The sequence below is a fragment of the Anser brachyrhynchus genome, assembly GCF_964034855.1.
Source record: "Anser brachyrhynchus genome assembly, chromosome: 23".
NCBI classification, from domain to species: domain Eukaryota; kingdom Metazoa; phylum Chordata; class Aves; order Anseriformes; family Anatidae; genus Anser; species Anser brachyrhynchus.
The window spans coordinates 7,281,499-7,300,152 of NC_137716.1; the positions used below are offsets into that span (position 1 = coordinate 7,281,499).

Consider the following 18,654-nt stretch of genomic DNA (forward strand, 5'->3'; position numbering starts at 1 on the left):
ATTAATCGCTGTGGCACATCACTGCGGTATCGTTACATCACTAGTTTGGACCGAGAGCTTCCGACCTGGTTTTGTATCACGTTATCGAATACCTATTTCTGCTGCATAACATACCAGCAGGTTTGTGCTGCATTTTTTTTAAAGCTGTGTTACGCTAAATGGGGAATCTCCCCTAACCACAGCTATGCTGGGGTTCAGAGCTGGCCGTCGTAATTGTCCCTTCTGGCATCTAATCTGTGCATGCAGGACTGCATAGGAGTCTTTAGAGGGATGTTGCTTTTTCTTGTGAAATATTTCTAGTATTACTGATAACTGAGCATTGCATACAGACGTAGTCTCTTTCAAAAACACCGCGTTGGTTTTGCTGTCACACCATTTGCTCAGCGTGCCACAGACTCACACTCCCTTGATGGCCAAGCTGCTTCCATGCAGTTCAGTGTCGCCTTTTTTTTTTTTTTTTTAATTCGCAAACACAACGTCCGGATGCCTGGATGGTGCCTGCGCGAAGCCTGCTGGGTCCCGCTCAGTCCTGCTCTGGTTTCATCTGCCTTGTACAGGCCATAAACATTAGAGGGAGCTGCAGACTACTGCACGTCCCCGCGCGCAGCTGGAAGGTTGGACACTTCATGGTCGCACGGAGCCTCGTCCGGGGCAGGTGGCACCGGCTGGTCCCCTGCCCACCACGCTGGCTGTGCCGCAGCTAATTAGAGCTTATGTATTTGGCACGTGATTAAATGAATGAAAAATGATTCATTTTGTGGTGGTAGCCTGAGGCTCAAATCCAGGCCAATGGAAAGAAAGCTGTGACAGAAATAAGACGGGATCATGTGGACAGCACAAAGGTGTGCTCGGGGTGCTGTCACCTGGGCAGGGGTGCAGGAAGGCACCGCGGGATGGGGCGAGGTGTTCGCTAGTCACGAAAGCAGCAGCGATCAGCAGCGTTATTAGACAAAGAAATACAGTCAAAAATAGTGCCATCTGGGAGAATTTAACTTCCCAGAAATAAAGCTGAGAACAAACGCTCCTAAAAATGGCAAGGCACTGTTATTTCTGGATCTGATAGCCAACAGATTTCTTCACAAATCAGGCACTCAGCAAAAGGCGGTACTATTTTAGACCAGGTTTTTAGGAAGTAATCGCAATGCGATAAAAAGGCTAACCACGGTAGTGATTCTTGGTGGAGGAATCTGTGAAACTCAGCTGATGCTGGAGGAAGGCTGGCCAAATACAGACCTGGAAATAGGGGTCTGTCGCACAGGGGCCAGCTACAAGCAGCTGAAAGCCCGTGGTAGTGGGATCGTTGGGGCTGGAGCACTCGGAGGTCGGTGACAGAGAACACCCGTCGCGTCTGTACATTGTAGAGGCAAAAACCACTTATATTTGCAATAAGCATTCCAAGCAAAAGACTGGCATAGCCAGAGAGGGCTGGCCGAACAGCTCGGTCAGACTGCGACAGGCTTTCAGGAGCACTGGAGAGGAGACCACACGGCAAGACAAGCCGCAGCGTGGGTGTTAGCAAGAGCAGGGCTAAAATGGGACTTGCCAAACCCCATGCTTGAGCAATGAGCGCTTATTTAAGCCTCTGGCCAGGTGAGCAGATGCGTCACCAGGCTGTTGGTGTGCTCTGGCCATGGCAGCAGCGGCTCTCCCACATTCGGGGAGCCTCGGCTGCTCTGCACCGTCCTGCTGCCACCGAGGGCCTCACGCTGCATCCAGTGCACTGGGTGCTGTCGGGGAGAACCTGCACGCCCACAAACCAACCACCAAAATGGTACATTCTACCAAAAAAAAACCACCTCTAATTGGTTTGTTTTGTTTGCCTGGACAGGTGCAGTAATCCACTGCAAAACACGCAGGAGTTCTTTCCTTCCCTGCCCTGTACTGTGAAACATTTTAAAAGCAGAAAAAGGAAAATTACTCTTTTTTTTCTTTTTTTTTTCTTTTTTTCTTTTTTTTTTTTTTCCAATACAAACCTTTCATTCCTCCATCTCTGCACGCTCAGGGTGGTTCTGGGGCTGGTGACCACGAAGGAGCCCGTGGTCCTCACAAAAGGCTTTGTCCAAGCAGGACAAGGCGTGGGTTGTCCACCATCACCAGCACGGCCACGCTTCATCCCCCAAAAACACTGACACCACTTCCAGTGCGGTGAGCCGACAAAACACCAACACCACTTCCAGTGACACGAGCCACTGCATCCCACCAAGGCCACAGGCCCTGCCATGTCACCTGGGTGCCACCAGGACGGCCAACACTATCGCCTTTCCCACTGCAGGATGTTTGTCACCACAAAGCGTCACGGCCACGTTAACAGCTCCCTCGTCTCAGCACGAGCAACTATTTTGGGCTGATGCTGCAGCACCCGAGCAGCGCAGGTTATTTCAGCTCAGGGCTGGGCTATTTTCAGCGCTGCCCTTCCCCACACGTGCTTTTTCCCGGTGTCCAACCGCAGGGCGCTTTTTGGGGGCGGTGGAGAGGAAGGGGGACCTCGTGGGGGGAACAGTTTGCCAAGGTTAATGCCCAAAGCAGAAACCTTTGCCCCCACCTGCCTGGGATCCACCCAGCCTTTGGTGGACAGACCATGGAAAAAGGGAGTGTTTCTGGAGCAGAAAGCTGACAGTCCGAGGCCAGGGGAGACAACACAAGAGGGGAAGGAGGGTGATGGGGCTGGGAGAAGGATGCACAAGGTAGGAAAAGGAGAGCAGAGGGCTGGGTGCTGCAGAAATGGCCAGGGTCGCCGTGCAATGGCTCCAGAGACACAGCTCAGCAGGATGGATGGGGCACCCCCTGCTCATCCCCATCCAGGGGGCTTCAGCTCTGGTGCCACCCAAGCACCCCTGGGAGAGGACACACTGCCCAGCCGTCCTGGACAGATCCAGATACTGCAGGAAGCAGCTGAGCCATTTTTCAAGCAGCAAGCATGGATTCCTCTGCAGAGACAGCAGCATCCCTGAGGCTGTCCCCACAAGCCCCAGGGAGGGCACCCCCAGAGGGTGACACCAAGCAGGCACTTTCTGCTGGCCGCAGTTTCCCCCTCCCACCACCCCACAGAGAAGGGTAGGGCAGTTTGGGAACACAGCGATCACAAAACAGAGCTGGGAGAAGCCACCCAGCTCTCCGGTAGGTCTCAACGCATTTTTATTAAATTCTTACAAAACAGAATACAAAATTCTGGCATCAACAATTGTTATAAAGGAAAACTTCAATTCAGCTGTATCAGTTCACCTGGTACATACAGTAAAGTGCTTGTTTTTTGTTTTTTTCCTTTTTAATTTTTTTTGTTTGTTTTCATTTTTATTTTCCAGCCAGCCCCCGAGCAGAGGCTGCCTGTGTACAAACCAACAGTGCGTTAACGTGACTCTTGTCGAACCAGCTTTGGCAGTCTTCATCAATTGTAAAGTGGAGAAAGTTTCTCCTATTTCGATAAAAAAAAGTTAGCTTCACAGTAAAAGTTTCTAACCAGTCCTAAGTCGAGTTAGTTGGCTGAAGGGGAGGGGGCAAAGGGGGGAGAAGGGGGAGCCAAAACGCTTAAAGTTTCCAGCTTTAAAAAGAAAAAAAAGAAGTTGGTTTCCAGGACAGATGCTCTATGGGGGAGGCTTTGCACGAGCAGGGGGAGACCAAAGGGCTTTGGGGAACCGGGCACGGAGCACAGCACAGGGAAGCATCTGCCTGGCACAAGCATCGCGCCCAGCACCCATGGGTGCCTGCCGCTGCCACCAAGCACCCACGGGGCCGGAGGTGCTCCAGAGGCAACCCCCCAGGCCTAGAGGCATCGAACATCCTTACAGACGCAGAGACCCTGCCACGTGCCGCAACCACGCCACCAAACCGAACCCCGAGCCAAAACGCGCCGGCGAGCCTTCGGAAGAGTGCATGTACGTAAAAATATAGGTCTTGCACGTGGGAAGAAGGGGAAATGCTGTTTGCCAACAAAAGCACAGGGGGACAAAAATTTCAGAGCCATCCCCCGCCATCCCCATCCCACAATTTTTTTTTTAAAAAAAGGCTGCGGCGTGCAGCATTAACAATAGCTTTCACAATACCAGCTCAAGGCATCGCGTACTGTACATCATTCAAGTATTTCTTAATATAAGACAACAAGGAATTATCTACAACTGATAAAACAAAATAAGCTATAAAAAGTAATGTACAATCAAGATGGAATTTTTTTTTCCTTTAAAGGAGGCCTCTCCGGAGGGGTTCCCACCTGAGCAGCGGGACCGGGCACCCGGGGGAGAGGGCGGATCGGGGGGCACGGTGGTTTTGGGGAGGGGGGTGGGCTGCTGTCCCCGGCCCGCTGATGCTATTCAGCAGAAGGGCTGGGGTGGGCGAGAAAAGCCGGACCCTGCCCCAAACACCACCGCCACCTCGATCATTGTCTCCCAAGATAACTCACACACACCTCCCTGAAACAAAAAACAACACGTATTGCATAGTATTGCTGTCAGCAGTCTTAAAACAAAAAGGATAACTTCCCCCTCACCCCCGGAGACAGCGACTGTCTTCAGCTAAAGACCCGGGAAAATCTCTTCCCTGGCTCAAAGCGAGCTCCCACAACCTTCACTGTGCACATGATGGGTCAAGGTTGCTTTTTTATGACAATATAAAGCTCCAAGCATTGAGTTAGACGGGGGAGACTGCAAACAAATGGGGCACCCTCCCTTCCCGTGCTCAGAGGGGAACGGATGGGGGGGGGGGGAAGGACACAGGGACGGCCGCTAGCTGCAGGAGCTGGCTCTGACCCCACACGTGGGCTTTTCAATCCAGCGTCTCCCAGTCCTCCCCCTGCCTGCCCCCCTGCCTGCCCACAGCAGGGTCCGAGGGAGGCACAGACGCGCACCGTGACCACCACTGCACGCAGCCAGCTCTCCCCGGCTGCCCTGCAGACCCCGCACCATTGTCACCCTGACCCCAAACCCTCCGGCCCCGGAATCCCGCGGGGACCCTTGGGTGCTGCCGCCACCCCCAGGGCACCCCCTTCTGCCACTGCAGCCTCAGGGCCAGCCCGAAGCCAGGCTGGGTCGTGCCGCCCTGCAGCAGGTCCCTACGTAAGGGGGGTTCCTGTTTGTATCCATGAGCACCCCGTTATTCCCAAAGGGTTGTTTTCCTTTGGTTTTCCAGCTGCTCTGAAACCAGGGGTGCACAAACCCCCCCAGTGCAGGAGCACCACATCGGGGCCACCCCGAGCATCTCCCCACGCTCTGACCTTACCCCCAGGAGCCACTTGCTGGAGCGAGGGTGGAAAGGAAGACATTTCTCCGTGCCCTGTAGAGAAGCACAGCTAGCAGTTTAAAACCAACAATAACAATTAAAAATTAAAAGGATAAAGTGAGTGAATAGCTTATTCTGGAAGCTGGCTGCCGGGGGGGTGGGGAGGGGGTAGGTTTGCAAGCTGGGGTTTCAGGCAGCAGGACGGGATGGGATGCTGCTCCCGCACCAGCACCGTCCCCTCTGGCCACCGCAGTTCCCTGCACGATGCCAGCGTGTCCCCGAAAGCGCAGCTGGGACAGGATGGGGTCCCCCCGCATGCCCCCTCCCCAACATCAGGGGTAACCTGCAGCTCCAGAGGGAGCCGAGGTTAAAGTGCTGCTACTGTTGTTGGAAACGCGACCGAGGGGCTTTTGTTCACAGTATGAAATGAGCTGAAATCGTCAAAGCAGCCGCAGATAAAGAGAGTCCTTTGGTGTTGGGGCAGGGGGGCAAGGGGGGGGGAAATGTCAGGGGAGAAACCAAGAGTCAAGAAACAAAAGTCCATGTGTCTGTCAGATGTCCTTGAGTGTGCCCTGGGTGAAGCAACCTCACGCTTGATTTAATACCTTTAAAAAAAAAAAAAAAGATCTTAAACAAACCCTCCCAGCCCCAGCCCTACAAGATCAGCAAAACCTTGGAAACCAGCCAACAGGACGTGTCCTGATCTTGTCACCAGCTAGAAACAGTGTTGGTTTTTGGGGAGGGGGGCTGGAGGGGGGGTGGGGAGAGAAGAAGAGGAGAGGCTGGGAAGGGCATGGACAAGGGGGAGTGGCGCGGGGCTCAAGCTTGGTCAGCCACCAGGACCAGCGGGGCCACCAGGTGCTGCCCCGCGGCCACCGCCTTGGCCAGGCTGCTCTTCTGCCGCCGCTTGGCCAGCTTGGACTCGGAGGGGGGCGAGAGCTGCATGGCCCATGAGGTAGCTTTGATGATGATGGGTCGCGCCTCCTCCTCCTCCTCGTCCTCGTCACGCTGGGTCAGCTGGCGGTTGACAGCGATGGCCTCGGCGGCAAAGGAGGTGAGCTCTTTGGCACTGCTGTTCCTAAGGGAGAGAGCAGGGGTTTAGGGGTGCAGGCGGAGGGGGGGCTGAGCCCATGTTTTGGGGTCTTTCACCCCACATGCAACATGGCACCAGGCTGGACAGTGCCAGAAACATGGCTCAAACCCAAATCACACATTGTGACCACTGCCCAGGGCACAAGAGCTGTGGCAGAACCCCTCACAAAGCAGCATGAGCCAGGAGCCTACGATTCTATTGGTTTTAAATTAAAAATTGATTTAGATCCAATATTAGGAAGAAATTCTTCCCCCTGAGGGTGGTGAGGCCCTGGCTGAGGCTGCCCCGAGGAGCTGTGGGTGCCCCATCCCTGGCAGTGCCCAAGGCCAGGCTGGATGGGGCTGGGGGCAGCCTGGGCTGCTGGGGGGGTCGTGCTCATGGCAGGGGTGGGACAGAGTGGGCTTTGAGGTCCCTTCCAACCCAAATCATGGTTCTGTGATTCCAGGCCCCCCCCCGGCACACGCACACCCCCCACTCACCTCTGCAGGATGATGGGGGTCGGCAGGGTGTTATCCGGGGCGCACTGCAACGAGATGGAGCCGCTCAGAGCTGGGCATCCTGCAGCCCCCCCTCAGCTTTTGGGGGTGCTGCATTGAGGTGTGGGGGTGGGGGCAAGCAGGCAGCACTCACCCCCTGCACCCAAGGGTGCTCCAGGACCTGGGCCGCGCTGAGCCGCTTCTTCGCATCCCTCACCAGCAGCTTGGAAATGAGGTCTTTGGCTCCAAAGGAGATGTGCGCCCAGTCCTTGTCGGGAAACTCGTACTTGCCTTCCTGGATGCTCTCAAACAGCATGTTCTGGGGGAGGGGGGCAGAAATAAAGGAAAAAAACATCCAGACAAGGTGTGTGTGGGGGGGGGGGGGGGGGGGCTGTGGAGTGGGTTTGGGGGGTTTTGGGCGCACCTGGCAGGTGTGGCAGGCCTCGCCGCGGTCCCAGCCGCAGTCAGAGCCGCAGTGGCCCACGAAGGGGGGGTACCCGCTGAGCATGATGTACAGGATGACGCCCAGGCTCCACAGGTCGCAGCGCTTGTCGTAGATGGACGCCTCCTCGTTGAAGGCTTCCACCACCTCCGGGGCCATGTACTCGGCTGAGCCGCACTGCGGGGGTAAGCATGGGGTCCCCAAATCAGGTCCCCAAATCCCCCGCGTGGGGGACGCTGCAGAGCTGCCCCTCCCTCACGGGGCAGGTTGTCACCAAAGGGTCACCCCAGAAAACAAGCCCCAGGGGACACGGCCCCCTCCCAGCACCCCAGTCTCTGAGAACAATCCCGCTCCTCCTTCTCCGCCGCGGCAGGAGTTAACAGCTGATGCCAGCGGGGACGCCTCTGAGGCCCCGCGTCCCTTTTTGCCGTCCCCTCCCCGGGACTCTGGGGCTTTCCAGCGCACGTGACCGCGCCAGCCTTGTGACGAGGGCAGAGAAAAGCTGCAGGCAGCAGATAATCGCCCCGGCCGCGCCAGCAGCTGATGCCGCAGCAGAAAAACACGCGCCGCCCTCCCTCCAGCACGCTGCGCAGCCTTAACCCTGCCGGGCCCGGGGCAGCCACACCCGCAGCCCCCCAGGGCTGAGAACGGGCAACTCGTGACACCCAGGAAATTCGGGTGCTGCCCTGGGAAGAGGGATAAGGCAGGAGTGAGAGGGGCTGGGGGGGGGGTGAGGGAAGCATTTGGGTGCTTTGTGCCCCCTCCGCCCCCCATGCACACACACTGCTGCTGCATTGCATCAGCTGGGCTCTGCCGTCCCCTGCCCCGTGCCAATAAAACAGCGGTGCCAAAAAAACACCGGTGACGCCCTGCGTGGGGCCTCGCCGCTGCGATAAGGGCAGCAGGGCTTCCCTCACCCCAGGGCGGACACCAGCATTGGGGGGGGGGGGGTGTCCTCATAACACCCCCCCACACCCCCCAAGGCTTTTTAGGGTGCCCCCATTGCACCCAAGCAGCCTCCCGCAGCAGGGAGCCCCCAGTGTAAGACCGAGACGGGGCAGGGGAGGATATCACAGCGGCCTCCCCCCAGCCTCCACCCCTCCCCGCCAGCCTCCGCGGCCGCCTCCGCCGGGGCTGGCTGTTGCTAAGGCTCGCGGCAGCCCGGGCTGCGTGCCAGCCCCCCCGCGCCGTGCAGGGCCCCCCCTCGTGAACGCATTACGCAAGCCCAGCCTCGCCTGCCAGCATCAGCCCGGCGAGGAGCGGGGGGGTTGAGGCCGCGGTTACCCCCCCAGATCGCGCTCCCCACGTTCGGTGCGGTGTCGGGGTAACGCCGCTCCCCGCAACCCCACCAGAAAGCGAAGGGGGTGGCTGAGCGCAACGGGTGCCAAGAGCAGCCCCGGCCCCATAACGTGGGGGCGGGGGGGGGGGGGTAGAGGGCATGGGGGGGCGCTTGGGGCACCCAGGGGTGCAGGCTCGTGGCCTTACCGGGGTGAGCAGCTCGGGGGTGGAGATGGGGGAGCAGTCGCCGTTCAGCTTGATGCCGCTCCCCAAGTCGAAGTCGCAGATCTTCACCGGGGACACCTGGGGGGGGGGCAGGCAGCTGGTGACCCCTGGGGGAAGGGGATGAGCCCCCCCCCCCAGCAGCCACAAGCCCCAGCTGGCTGCTCCCTGCTCACCTGGTCTGGGCTCTCACACAGAATGTTTTCGGGTTTTAAATCCCTGTGTGCTATTCCTAGGGGGAGAGGAGACAAAATGGAGTCAACGAGAGGCCAAAATCACCCCGATCCCACTGTGGGGAGGGGCTCGGGTGCAACCACAGGGAGCCCCCCCCCGTCCCTCCCCACCCCAAAATCGCCGCCTGTGTCATGGGGAAGGGCAGAAATTGCTGCTGGCCTTGAGTCAGCCTGACTGGAGGAACAGGTTCGGCACCACCAAACACCTCGTGATGGAGCTGGGCCTGACCCCGTGCCGTGCCGGGGCGTCCCCAGGGCAGGGGGATGTGGGGGGGTGCCCGAGCCCCCCCAACCCCACAAGGGCAAGGGCTGCAGCCCCAAACTCACCTTTGTTGTGCAGAAAGTGAAGGGCGCTGGCAATATCCCGCACCACCACGCTGGCCTCCAGCTCGTTGAAGTGGCGCCTCCGATGGATGTGGGTCAGGATGGAGCCTGCAGTGGGCGAGAGCGGAGCGAGGGCTCGGGGGGGTCGGCTCCGTGGCTCCATCCCCGTGCCCCTCGGGGAGCCCCCAGCGCTGTGCTCACCTCCTCTCATTTTCTCAAACACCAGGTAAAACCTCTCCTCCTCCTCAAAGAACTCGATCAACTCCAGGACGTTCCTGCAGGGACAGCAGGATCGGCTCACAGCGCCAACCCCCAAAAAATTGGGGTCCCCCCCACCGCCACGAGCCCACCAACCCACTGCCAGCATCAGTCCCCCGGGGGGGCCACGAAGGACAGGCGCCAGCAGGGAATTGCATCGCAAGTGATTGAATCCAAACAGCCAGGGACCCCCCAGCCACATTCTGGGTACTTGGGATTGGGGGGGGGGGGGATTTTGGGCACCCCGCTCAGCCCTAATTGCTCGCAGACCTCTCCCAGCCGCACGCCCCTCGGCACGGGTCCAACCTGGCCCCCCGTTGCCATGGCGAAACGTTTTTCATCGCCTTGAGATGCTCGGGGCGAGGCCGAAGGGAGGCCGGAGGGAGGGAGGGAGGGGAGGCCGGCGGAGGCCCGAGGCTGGCCCCGCAGTACCTGTGTCCCTGGCACTGGTAGAGCATCTCCACCTCCCGGAAGACCCTGCTGCGGATGTGGCCCAGGCGCTTCTCGATGATCTGAAATGCGGACAGGGGGCGGGGGGGGCTCAGCGAGGGACCCCGCGGACAGGGCAGGGGGCTCAGGGGGGTCCCCAGGACGGGGGCTGGGGGGCATGGGGCCGGGCTAACGGAGGCTGGGGGTGCCCGAAGGGGTTAAGGCAGCAGAACAGGCCGTTCCCGCAGCGCTGCCAAGTCGCTCCCTCCCACGGGGCTGCAGCCAAGGGCCCTGCACCGCCGCCAGCCCTGGTGCGGGCAGATGAGGGCTCACGTCCCTGCCACCGGCCAGGCAGGGGTCCCGACACCACGCACCCTCCGCGCTGCCTCAGTTTCCCCAGTGCATAATTACATGGGGGGCAGCCAAGTTCCTGCCGCATTTCGGCTCTAACCCTCAAAAACCAACAGCACTTTTTGGCCACGGGGCTGCCCCTTGGCTTGGGGCTGCGAACTGCAGCACAGCTGCTGCTCCCCCAGAACGCGCTCCCCCTGAGGCCACAGCCTCCAGAGCCCCACCGCAGGGCCTCCACCTCAGGCCCCATGCCCGCAGTCCCGTGGGGAGGACACGCATGGGCCTGGAGCTCGCCACCCTTGCAGCACCGTGCCCCTCCTCACCACGCGTCGCGGGCCGCGTTGCAAGCGTTAATTTAATCCCCCGCCCGCCCTGCGAGACGTGGCCGCCCTAATTTAACAGGGAGAGGAGCGCGGCTAAGGGATGGGACCACGATCACAGGGCTGGGTGGTGGCAGGAGCTGGGACAGCAGGGGACACAGGGTGGGAAGGGAAACTGAGGCACAGGCAGAGCCGGGCACGCAGCCACGCGTTACCTTCACTGCGTACTCCTTGTTGGTGATGAGGTTGACACAGGACTGGACTCTGGCATGGGCCCCTTCCCCGAGCACCTCCTCCTGCAGCTGGTAAACATCTGGCAGGGGAGAGGTCGCCTCAGCCTCCAGCAGGGAGGACGGAGTCCTCAGACCTCGTGGGACATTGTTGCTGTCCCTTCTCCCGGGCCTGTCCCCAGCCCTGGGAACAGCAGGAGGGACCCGACCCTGCCCGAGCACCCCGCTCACCTTCGAACCTGCCGGAGAAGCTGTCAGTGGCTCTGCAGCGCTTCTTCTTCTTGTTCCTTTTCTTGGCATCGGGGATGTCGATGGGTTGACTTGAAGGCATGTCTGCAGCAGGACAAAGCCACCCGCGTCAGTCCCGCGGGGACAGCCCTGTCACCCGGCCCTCCCCAAAGCCTTCGGGGTGAGGCGAGGGGACGACGTCCCGGGGCGAGGATGGGACGGGACGTCCCAGGACACAGCTGTGCACTGCTCACCGGGACGGGACGGGCACTCGAAGTTGAAGACGGGCTCCAGGTGGTTGGACTGGTCAAACTCCAGGTCGAAGGGGTTTTGTCCCTGCGGGCGATAGGAACATGAGCGAGGTCCCCGTACAGATGTGGCCTCCGACACGCTCCTGGCCTCAGCACCCGCGCTGCTCACCCGTTCCCACAGGACCCCAGCACACTGCTGCTGCCTAAGGGAGGAGGAGGAGGGGAAGAAGGGTCTGACCATGACTCCCGATGGGGATGGTGCTGGGGCCACGTGCACCACACCAGCCCTAAATCTGGGGCAGCCAGCATCATACCCACAGGCACCTGTGACCCATGGCACAGGACCAGACCGCGGCTGACCCCCCAGCCCAAACCCTGGTGCAGGGCAGGGGAGAGGCTGCCTCCAACGGGGAGGCAGCGGGGACATCAGGACCCCGGCCCCCCGCTGGCACAGTGACAGCAGGGTGGCACCCGGCCGGCGAGGTGAAAAGGCAGCGGCCTCGGTGGGGTTACGAAACCTGCTCGGGCGGAGGGGGGCAGACAGCGCCCGGCTCCCAAACCCGCCCTGGTGCCAGCCCCACGGGAAACGCGGCCACACTGCCAGAAACTGCCAGTAGCAGCCTGCTGGCTCCTGGGGTGTCCTCCATGGGGGGCTGTGTGTACCCCCACACTGAAAATCCAAATCTGCAAAATGAAGAATTGCCCTGGGCTGCCAGACCCCCCCCCGTGCCGTGCACCACGGCCTCAGCATCAGGACCTCTGTGTGTGCCCCCCCAGCCTTGCCAAGCGGCACCGTGGGCAGGATGAGGTCGCCCGTGCCGGCTGCCGCAGCCTCGGCACACAAAGGTCTGGGGGATGGGGAGCGACTGCCGCGCACCAGCTCCATCGCACGGCCGAGGTGTCCCCCCCGCGGCCCCGGCCACCGAGGAGGGGGTGAGCGAAAACCCAGCCAAAAGCCTTAAAAGCAGGATTAGGTGTCAGCTAAAATAACCCGGGCAGGTTGCAGATGATCTCCCGGCATCCCTTGAAGCGCTCGCAGCCAAACTAAACAAAGATCCCATGCAGCCCCGGCCCCGCGCCGAGACAAGAGGCAGCATTGAGAGCAGCGGGGTGGCCACAGGATCCGTCCCCTCCCGCGCACCCCGACCTTGACAGCGGCCGGGATGGACACAGGGATACGGCCGGGACGGACGCGGGGGTAGGACGGCGCCCGGCCGCAGCGGTGCAAGCAGGGACGTGCGCTCCGTGCTGCCAGGATCCGGCCCTCTTGCAAGACTCTTGCACGACAGGTCCCGCCGCAGGGCCTGGTGGGTGCCGCGCTCCCACCTGTGTGCCCGGGGTGTCGCGGCCCCGTGCCGCAGCCTGACACCCCCACGGGGCTTTGGGGCACCGAGGGGAGCGGGGACGCCCGCCCCACGCCCACCCCAGGAGCTGAGCTGCGCCCCAGCACCGCAGCAGGGCAGGATCCGTCCCTCTGCGGCTCATGGGGCGGCGGTGGGACCGGAGCTTCTGCCTTCCTCCAGGTGCTTTTGGGGGCAGCGTGGGGGCGGCTCGGCCCCCCGGCAGGTGACGGGGCGTAACGCAGCGCACCGCAGCGAGCAGGATCCGGCCCGGCCCCCCCGCGTTACCTTGAAGGAGCGGTGGAACCCCTGGATTTCCGACTTCTTCTGCACCATCTTGCTGCGGGGGGGGGCGGCGGGGGGCGGCGTTGCTGGTACAAAACGAGGGGGCGAATAAAAACGGATGGGGGGGGGGGCGGGAAGGGGGGGGACGGGCAGAGCTGGAGAGGAGCCTGGGGGGTGGCTGAGACCTGCGGGGAAAGGAGGCCAAAGGGGGGGGGGTCAGAAGGGTCTCACACCCCCCCCCTTTGCGCCCCCCCACCCCCCGGCCCCGCAGCCCCCCCCCGCTCACCGGCGCGGCCCCGCAGAGCCGCCGCTGCTGGTGGTAGCGCAGCCCGCACCGCCGCCCGCTCCGCTCCGCTCCGCCGCCGGGGGGGGGACGCGGCGCCGCCGCCCCCGCCGCTTTTATAGCCCCGGCCCCGGCCCGCCCCCACCCCCCCGGCCCCGCCCCCCCGGCCCGGCCCGCCCCCACCCCGCCGGGACCCCCCCGCGCTGCACCCGCGGAGCAAAACAGCCCCCCCCGGGCACCCCCTGCTGCACCAGGGGCACCCCGCCGGCACCCCCCTCTCCTGGGCACGGGGACTGAGCCCCCCCCGGGCACCCTGCGCTGCGCCCCCAGGGACAGGGACCCCCCAGGTGCAGGGACCCTCCCCCAGGTGCAGGGACACCCCCCCCAGGTGCAGGGACGCCCCCCCAGGGGCAGGGACACCCCCTCCTGCAGCCCAGGACGGGGGCACTGCCACGGGGGACCCCCAGGGACATGGGTGCCCCCTCCCCCCCAGGAGCCCCCCAACTCGTGCCACGAGCAGGGCTGTGCTCAGCACCAGGCCTGCATGGGGGGGGGGGGAGGAACAGGCACAGGGTCACGGCCCCCCCCCGGTCCCCACAGGCCACCGAGGCCCCTCAGTGGTGTGGGACGGGGGGCTCCCGAGCGGGGACCTCCCAACTCCACGCTCGGTGGCACTACGGGAGGCCGGGGCTGCGTGGGTGTCCCTGCGTATGTGTGCCCCCCCCCTTGCATGTGTGCCCCCCCCCCCCCGCTGCGTGACGCCAGCCCGAGCTGAGAACAGACGCGCTCGTTGCGCCGAGCGGCAGCGCAGGGCCCAATGGCTGCGGCACCGCGGTGCATGACTTCACCGGCCGCGCCGCGCATTGGCTGCACGCCCGCCGCCGCCGCCATTGCGCACCCAAGGGGCCCCCCCCGGCCCCGTGCTGCTGCCCCCCCAGCCCCGCAGCCCCCCGCCGTCACGCTCGCCCCCCACCCCTCTTCCTTCCTCCTTCTCCCCCTCGTCCCGTTGGGGATGTTTTGCTGCAGCCCCCAGTGCCACCAGTGCCGGCCTGGCTCGGGGCCACCGCGGTGGGGTCACAGGGCCCTCACCGCCCCGCTGTGGGCCCAGACCCTGCAAATCAGCAAAATTCCCTGCTTTTGGCAGGCCTGGGCTGCCCTTCCCACGTCCCACCCTCCAGCAAAGCAGATGGGGTGAAGCAGACACCCCAGACCTCAGACTGCTGCCCTGCTAACGAGGGGTTCCCAATTAACCCAAGCTGGTGCGGGGGGCGGGCAGGGCTCGGGGGGATACAGGGGATTTGTGGGGTTTTGTCCTCTGAGGCTTGCAGAAGGGACGGGGGATGGAGCCACGGGGTGCGTTGGCTGCTGGCACCCGTCGGGCGGTTCCGGCGCAGGCAGAGGAGCCACATGCCTCCCAAATTGCGCACGCCGCCATGTAGGTCACCGGGCCGGTAATGACAGGGTGGCAGCGCTGGCACCCGCAGCCCCAGCAGGGCCACCCGCGGGTGCCTGGTGCGGCGAGGACACCTGGGGACGCCTGGGAGCTCGCCCAGCCCATGGGGACCCATTGTCATGGGGAGCTGGAGCAGTGTGTGTGCGCTGCGTGTGCTGCGTGTTCTGCATGTGCACTGCATGTGTGCTGTGCGCACTGTGTGCTGCATGTGCACTGTGTGCTTAGCGTGTACTTGCTGCACATTCATTGCGTGCTCTTTGCGTGCTCACTGCAAGCTCTGTGCATGTTTGGTGCATGCTCTGTGCATGTTTTGGTGCATGCTCTGTGCATGTTTGGTGCATGCTCTGTGCATGTTTTGGTGCATGCTCTGTGCATGTTTTGGTGCATGCTCTGTGTGCTTGTCACGTGGCCTTTGCATGACCAATGCTTCCTGGATGCTTGGTGCACACTGTGCTTGCCACACACTCACTGCACACTCATTGCATGTCTGCACACTGACTGCACGCTGCAGTCACTGCACGCTCACTGCACGCTCGCTGCACGCTCACTGCACGCTCACTGCACACACCCTCCACGCTTGCCACACGCACTGTATGCTCACTGTTCGCTCCCTGCATGTTCCTGGGCTCACTGCACGGTCACTGCGTGCCTGCTGCATGCTTGCTGCACGCGCTCTGTGCGCTGTCTCCTGGATTCTACCTGACCCACCAAAGGCCCCAACCCACCGCCCCCTCTGGGGCCTAGAGCGATTTGGGGCTTTGGCCTGGGGGCATCCCTGCACCCCTGCTCCCACGGCTGCAGCGCTCCCGGGGGTCCAGCAGGAGGGGTGGGGGCAACACCGGTGCCCTTTCAAACTGGAGCCGGGGTGGAAAGAAGCAGCGGAGCGCAAGGGGCTGCTTCCTCCAGCCGTGGGCGAGGTTTGCAGCCAGGCATGGCGAGAGCATCGGGGCTGGGCTGCAGGGGCAGGGAGCAAGCAGCACCCATGGGCACTGGGGGCCAGGGGGGGCCGAGCAGGACCAGGGGTGCTCCCTGCTGCAGCTTTGGTGCTGTCACCCAAGGGAGATGCACGTGCGCAGCAGGCTGGCGTGTGCAAAAGCACGGGCATGCGTGTGCAAGAGCAATGCAGGAGGTGCGCAGAGCATCGCCCCGCCTGGGTGCTTGCACACACACACGCATGTGCAGCTGGCACGTATGCACGCACACACACAGGTGCGGCCTCTCCAGGTGCATCCCTGTGAGCTGCATGGCCACCCAAGGGCTCACGCGCACACCAACACATGTACATGCACACTCACACACGTGTAAATGCTGCAGTGGAGAAAACCCAAATTTTGATGCATTGGAGACCTCGGACAGGGCTTGGTGCTCCTGGGGACCGGGCGCACGCAGGCGGCAGGGCCATGCTCTGCAATCGGCCGAGGGAAAACAGGAAAGCGAGCGGGGCCGTGCCGGAAACCGGCTATTGTTGGAGAGAGGAGCGAAGGGAGCGTGAGTCACGGGGGAGGGACGCCGCGGTCACCCCAGCCCACTGGGCCCCACCGGCTCCACTGGGGCCACACGCTGCTGCCGGGTCCCAGCGTGGACAGAAGCACCGGGAACCCTGCTCCTTGCGGGGCTTCCTCCTCCCCGCATCTCATTGCTCCGGGTTGGAAGACAAATCCATTTTCCCTGCGTTATTTCCCTGGCACGAGGAGGTTAGTCCAGATTTCCTCCCCTGAAAGCAGGAGGATTTCAAGCCTTGGCTCCATTTCAAAATGAAAAATCTTGCAAAAAAAAAAAAAAAAAGGAATTTCCTGCCGGGCAGAAATCTGGAGGTTTGACTCTGCCGTTGCTGGTTCTGCTGTGGGGCAGGCGGGGAGGGGATGGGGACACGCGCATGTATCCAGCACACACGCACAGGTACAGCCACAGCCGAGACATTTCCTGGCTGCTTCAGCTGCCTGGGGACAAACCCTGAGTTGGGCTTCCCGACTCCTGCTTTGCACCCACATTTCGGGGCTGCTCCCCATGCATGGACCCCACAGCCAGGGACTCCCCAGCTATGGCAGAGGTTCTCCTTCCTGAAGACCCCTCACAGCCCTGGCTCGGGGCTGGCATTGGGACGTGGGGAGGGGATGAGGAAGGGTGGCCGTGCCTCAGTTTCTCCAGCTGGAAGAGGTGCCACAGGGTTGAGGAGAAGCCGTAACCCACAGCCAGGCAACACCACCCCGAGGGAAGGCACAAATACTCACCAGAGAGGCTTCACCCCAAAAAGGCCTTTGAGCAGGGATGCCAGCCTGTAGGGAGCGTTCCCATGCGGCAGCGTCCCCAGCTCCATCACGTTGAGCTGGTCAAAACTCGCGGGACACGGAGGTGGTGACTGCTGGGCTGGGTTTGGCACGGGCATCCTGTGGAAGACGGGCGATCCCAGCTGGGCCGTGGTTAATCCCAACCTCTGCGGGGACTGAAGAGGCCGGGCGCAGGTGAGGCAGCGCAGTGCAGGAGGCACCGGAGGGAATGATACCGGGGGGGTCGGGGGCATTGCACCTTGCAGGGCACAGCCAGGCTCTGGGCAGCCTCGGGGTTTTCTTACCCCTCAAAATCTTCTAAGGTCACTGGGAAAGGGAGAAACCCGCAGGAGCAGCTCTGCATGAGCCATCCCCCTGGCCCAGGAGCCTGTTACCCCTACAGGGAGACCCAGAACCCAAAACCAGAAGCGGAGTGTGGGGGGGGCAACACCATGCCTCAGCTTCCCCAGCCCTGAAGGCGCAAAGGGGGATAAACAGCGGGCAGAGGCAGCAGCTCCAGGGATGGGAAAGGAGGCCCTTGGCCTCTCTGCAGGGGTGCCCCACACCGCCGGTATGCAGCAACCTCCGTGATCTGCTTGGGGTGGGGGTCAGCGACGTGCTTGCCTTGCAGCTCTGCCGTGGCAATGCTCCCAGTGCAGCTAAAGCACCACGGAGCAGCAGCAAATACCCCGCTGCGTTTCAGCCAGGGCCTGGCCGGTGCCGTGCCTCCCCTTGGGCTTCGCCGCGTCGCCAGCAGCTGCTCCCAGAGAGGGGCCGAAGCGTTTTGGAGCCTGGCATCACACCCTGCAGAGCCTTCCCTCTGTGGAGCTGCTGCTTGGGGAGGCAGCGGTGGCCAGGAATGTTGCCCTGTCCTCATCCAGTGGGGACACGGCCTCCAGCACCCAGCTGGGGTTTGTCCAGACCCCGCGGGTGTCCCCTGAGCATGGGTTCAGATGCATTTGAGAGATCCCCAGACCCTGCTCCCCGGGAACTGGTTTCTGAGGGCTCGTGCAATCCCTGCCTCTTGTCCCCAGCTTTGGAAACCAGGGGCCGATTTGGTTAAAACTGGAGAGGAGCTGGAAAGGAGGCCCTACTGCACTCCTAAGCTGCTGTGGGGACCGGAGGAGTTCTGGCCCAGGAGAGACAGGGCGCAGCAGGGGCACAGGGCAGCAGCCTTGTCCTGCCGCTCCCAGGACGTGCCACGATCATTTCTTCCAGACCAGCGGGTGATCCCATGCCGAGCCAGGGATGTGAACCATTTCCCCTCGAACATACGGCTACCACAGACCCCTCTGCACTGCGGCCGGGCTGTGCTTGGCAGAGCAGCCCAGGGCCAGGCAGCCGTGCCTGCTCCAGCTCAGGGGTTGCTGGCGCCGTCCGTGTTTATGGGAAGGGTCAACCCCACTCAACCCACGAAGCCCAGCCCCGCCACGGGGGAGAGCTGCGAATCTGCTCTTCTCTGGGCTCTCAAAGCACTCCCAACTCCTCTGCCTGCACCTCACCAGCACCAGGGAGACAAGTGATAAATTTACTGAGCCACCAAGGTCAAATTACTGAGCTCAGCCCTGGGCACCCGCAGCCCCCGCGCCTGCAGGCCCAACCCGTTTGCACTGGGGCAGCTCCCGCGCACGAAGGGGTAAACACGAGGCCCCCGCAAGGCGAGATGAAAGCAGGGGAAAAGGC

At 62.2% G+C, this 18,654-nt stretch overlaps 1 protein-coding gene across 1 annotated transcript; it reads right to left on the reverse strand.

Moving 5' to 3' along the window:
• Positions 1-3,118: 3,118 nt before the first annotated feature.
• MKNK2 (MAPK interacting serine/threonine kinase 2) lies at positions 3,119-13,337 on the reverse strand. The gene is made up of 14 exons (XM_080565632.1): positions 13,255-13,337; positions 12,972-13,153; positions 11,347-11,428; positions 11,096-11,197; positions 10,850-10,947; positions 9,967-10,046; positions 9,478-9,551; positions 9,280-9,384; positions 8,896-8,951; positions 8,705-8,800; positions 7,202-7,396; positions 6,932-7,096; positions 6,781-6,824; positions 3,119-6,286 (listed from the first exon to the last, which is right to left on the reverse strand). The coding sequence occupies exons 2-14, from the start codon at positions 13,017-13,019 to the stop codon at positions 6,028-6,030; spliced, it is 1,404 nt and encodes a 467-aa protein (XP_080421758.1). The 5' UTR covers positions 13,020-13,153; positions 13,255-13,337; the 3' UTR covers positions 3,119-6,027.
• Between the last annotated feature and the right edge of the window lie 5,317 nt (positions 13,338-18,654).

Coding starts and splice junctions, on each gene's coding strand:
- MKNK2 (XM_080565632.1), bottom strand. CDS start 13,019: ATGGTGCAGAAGAAGTCGGAAATCCAGGGGTTCCACCGCTCCTTCAAG. Junction 11,429..12,971: donor GGTTCCACCGCTCCTTCAAG/GTAACGCGGGGG, acceptor TATCGCCCGCAG/GGACAAAACCCCTTCGACCT. Junction 7,097..7,201: donor AGGCCTGCCACACCTGCCAG/GTGCGCCCAAAA, acceptor CCCCTCCCCCAG/AACATGCTGTTTGAGAGCAT.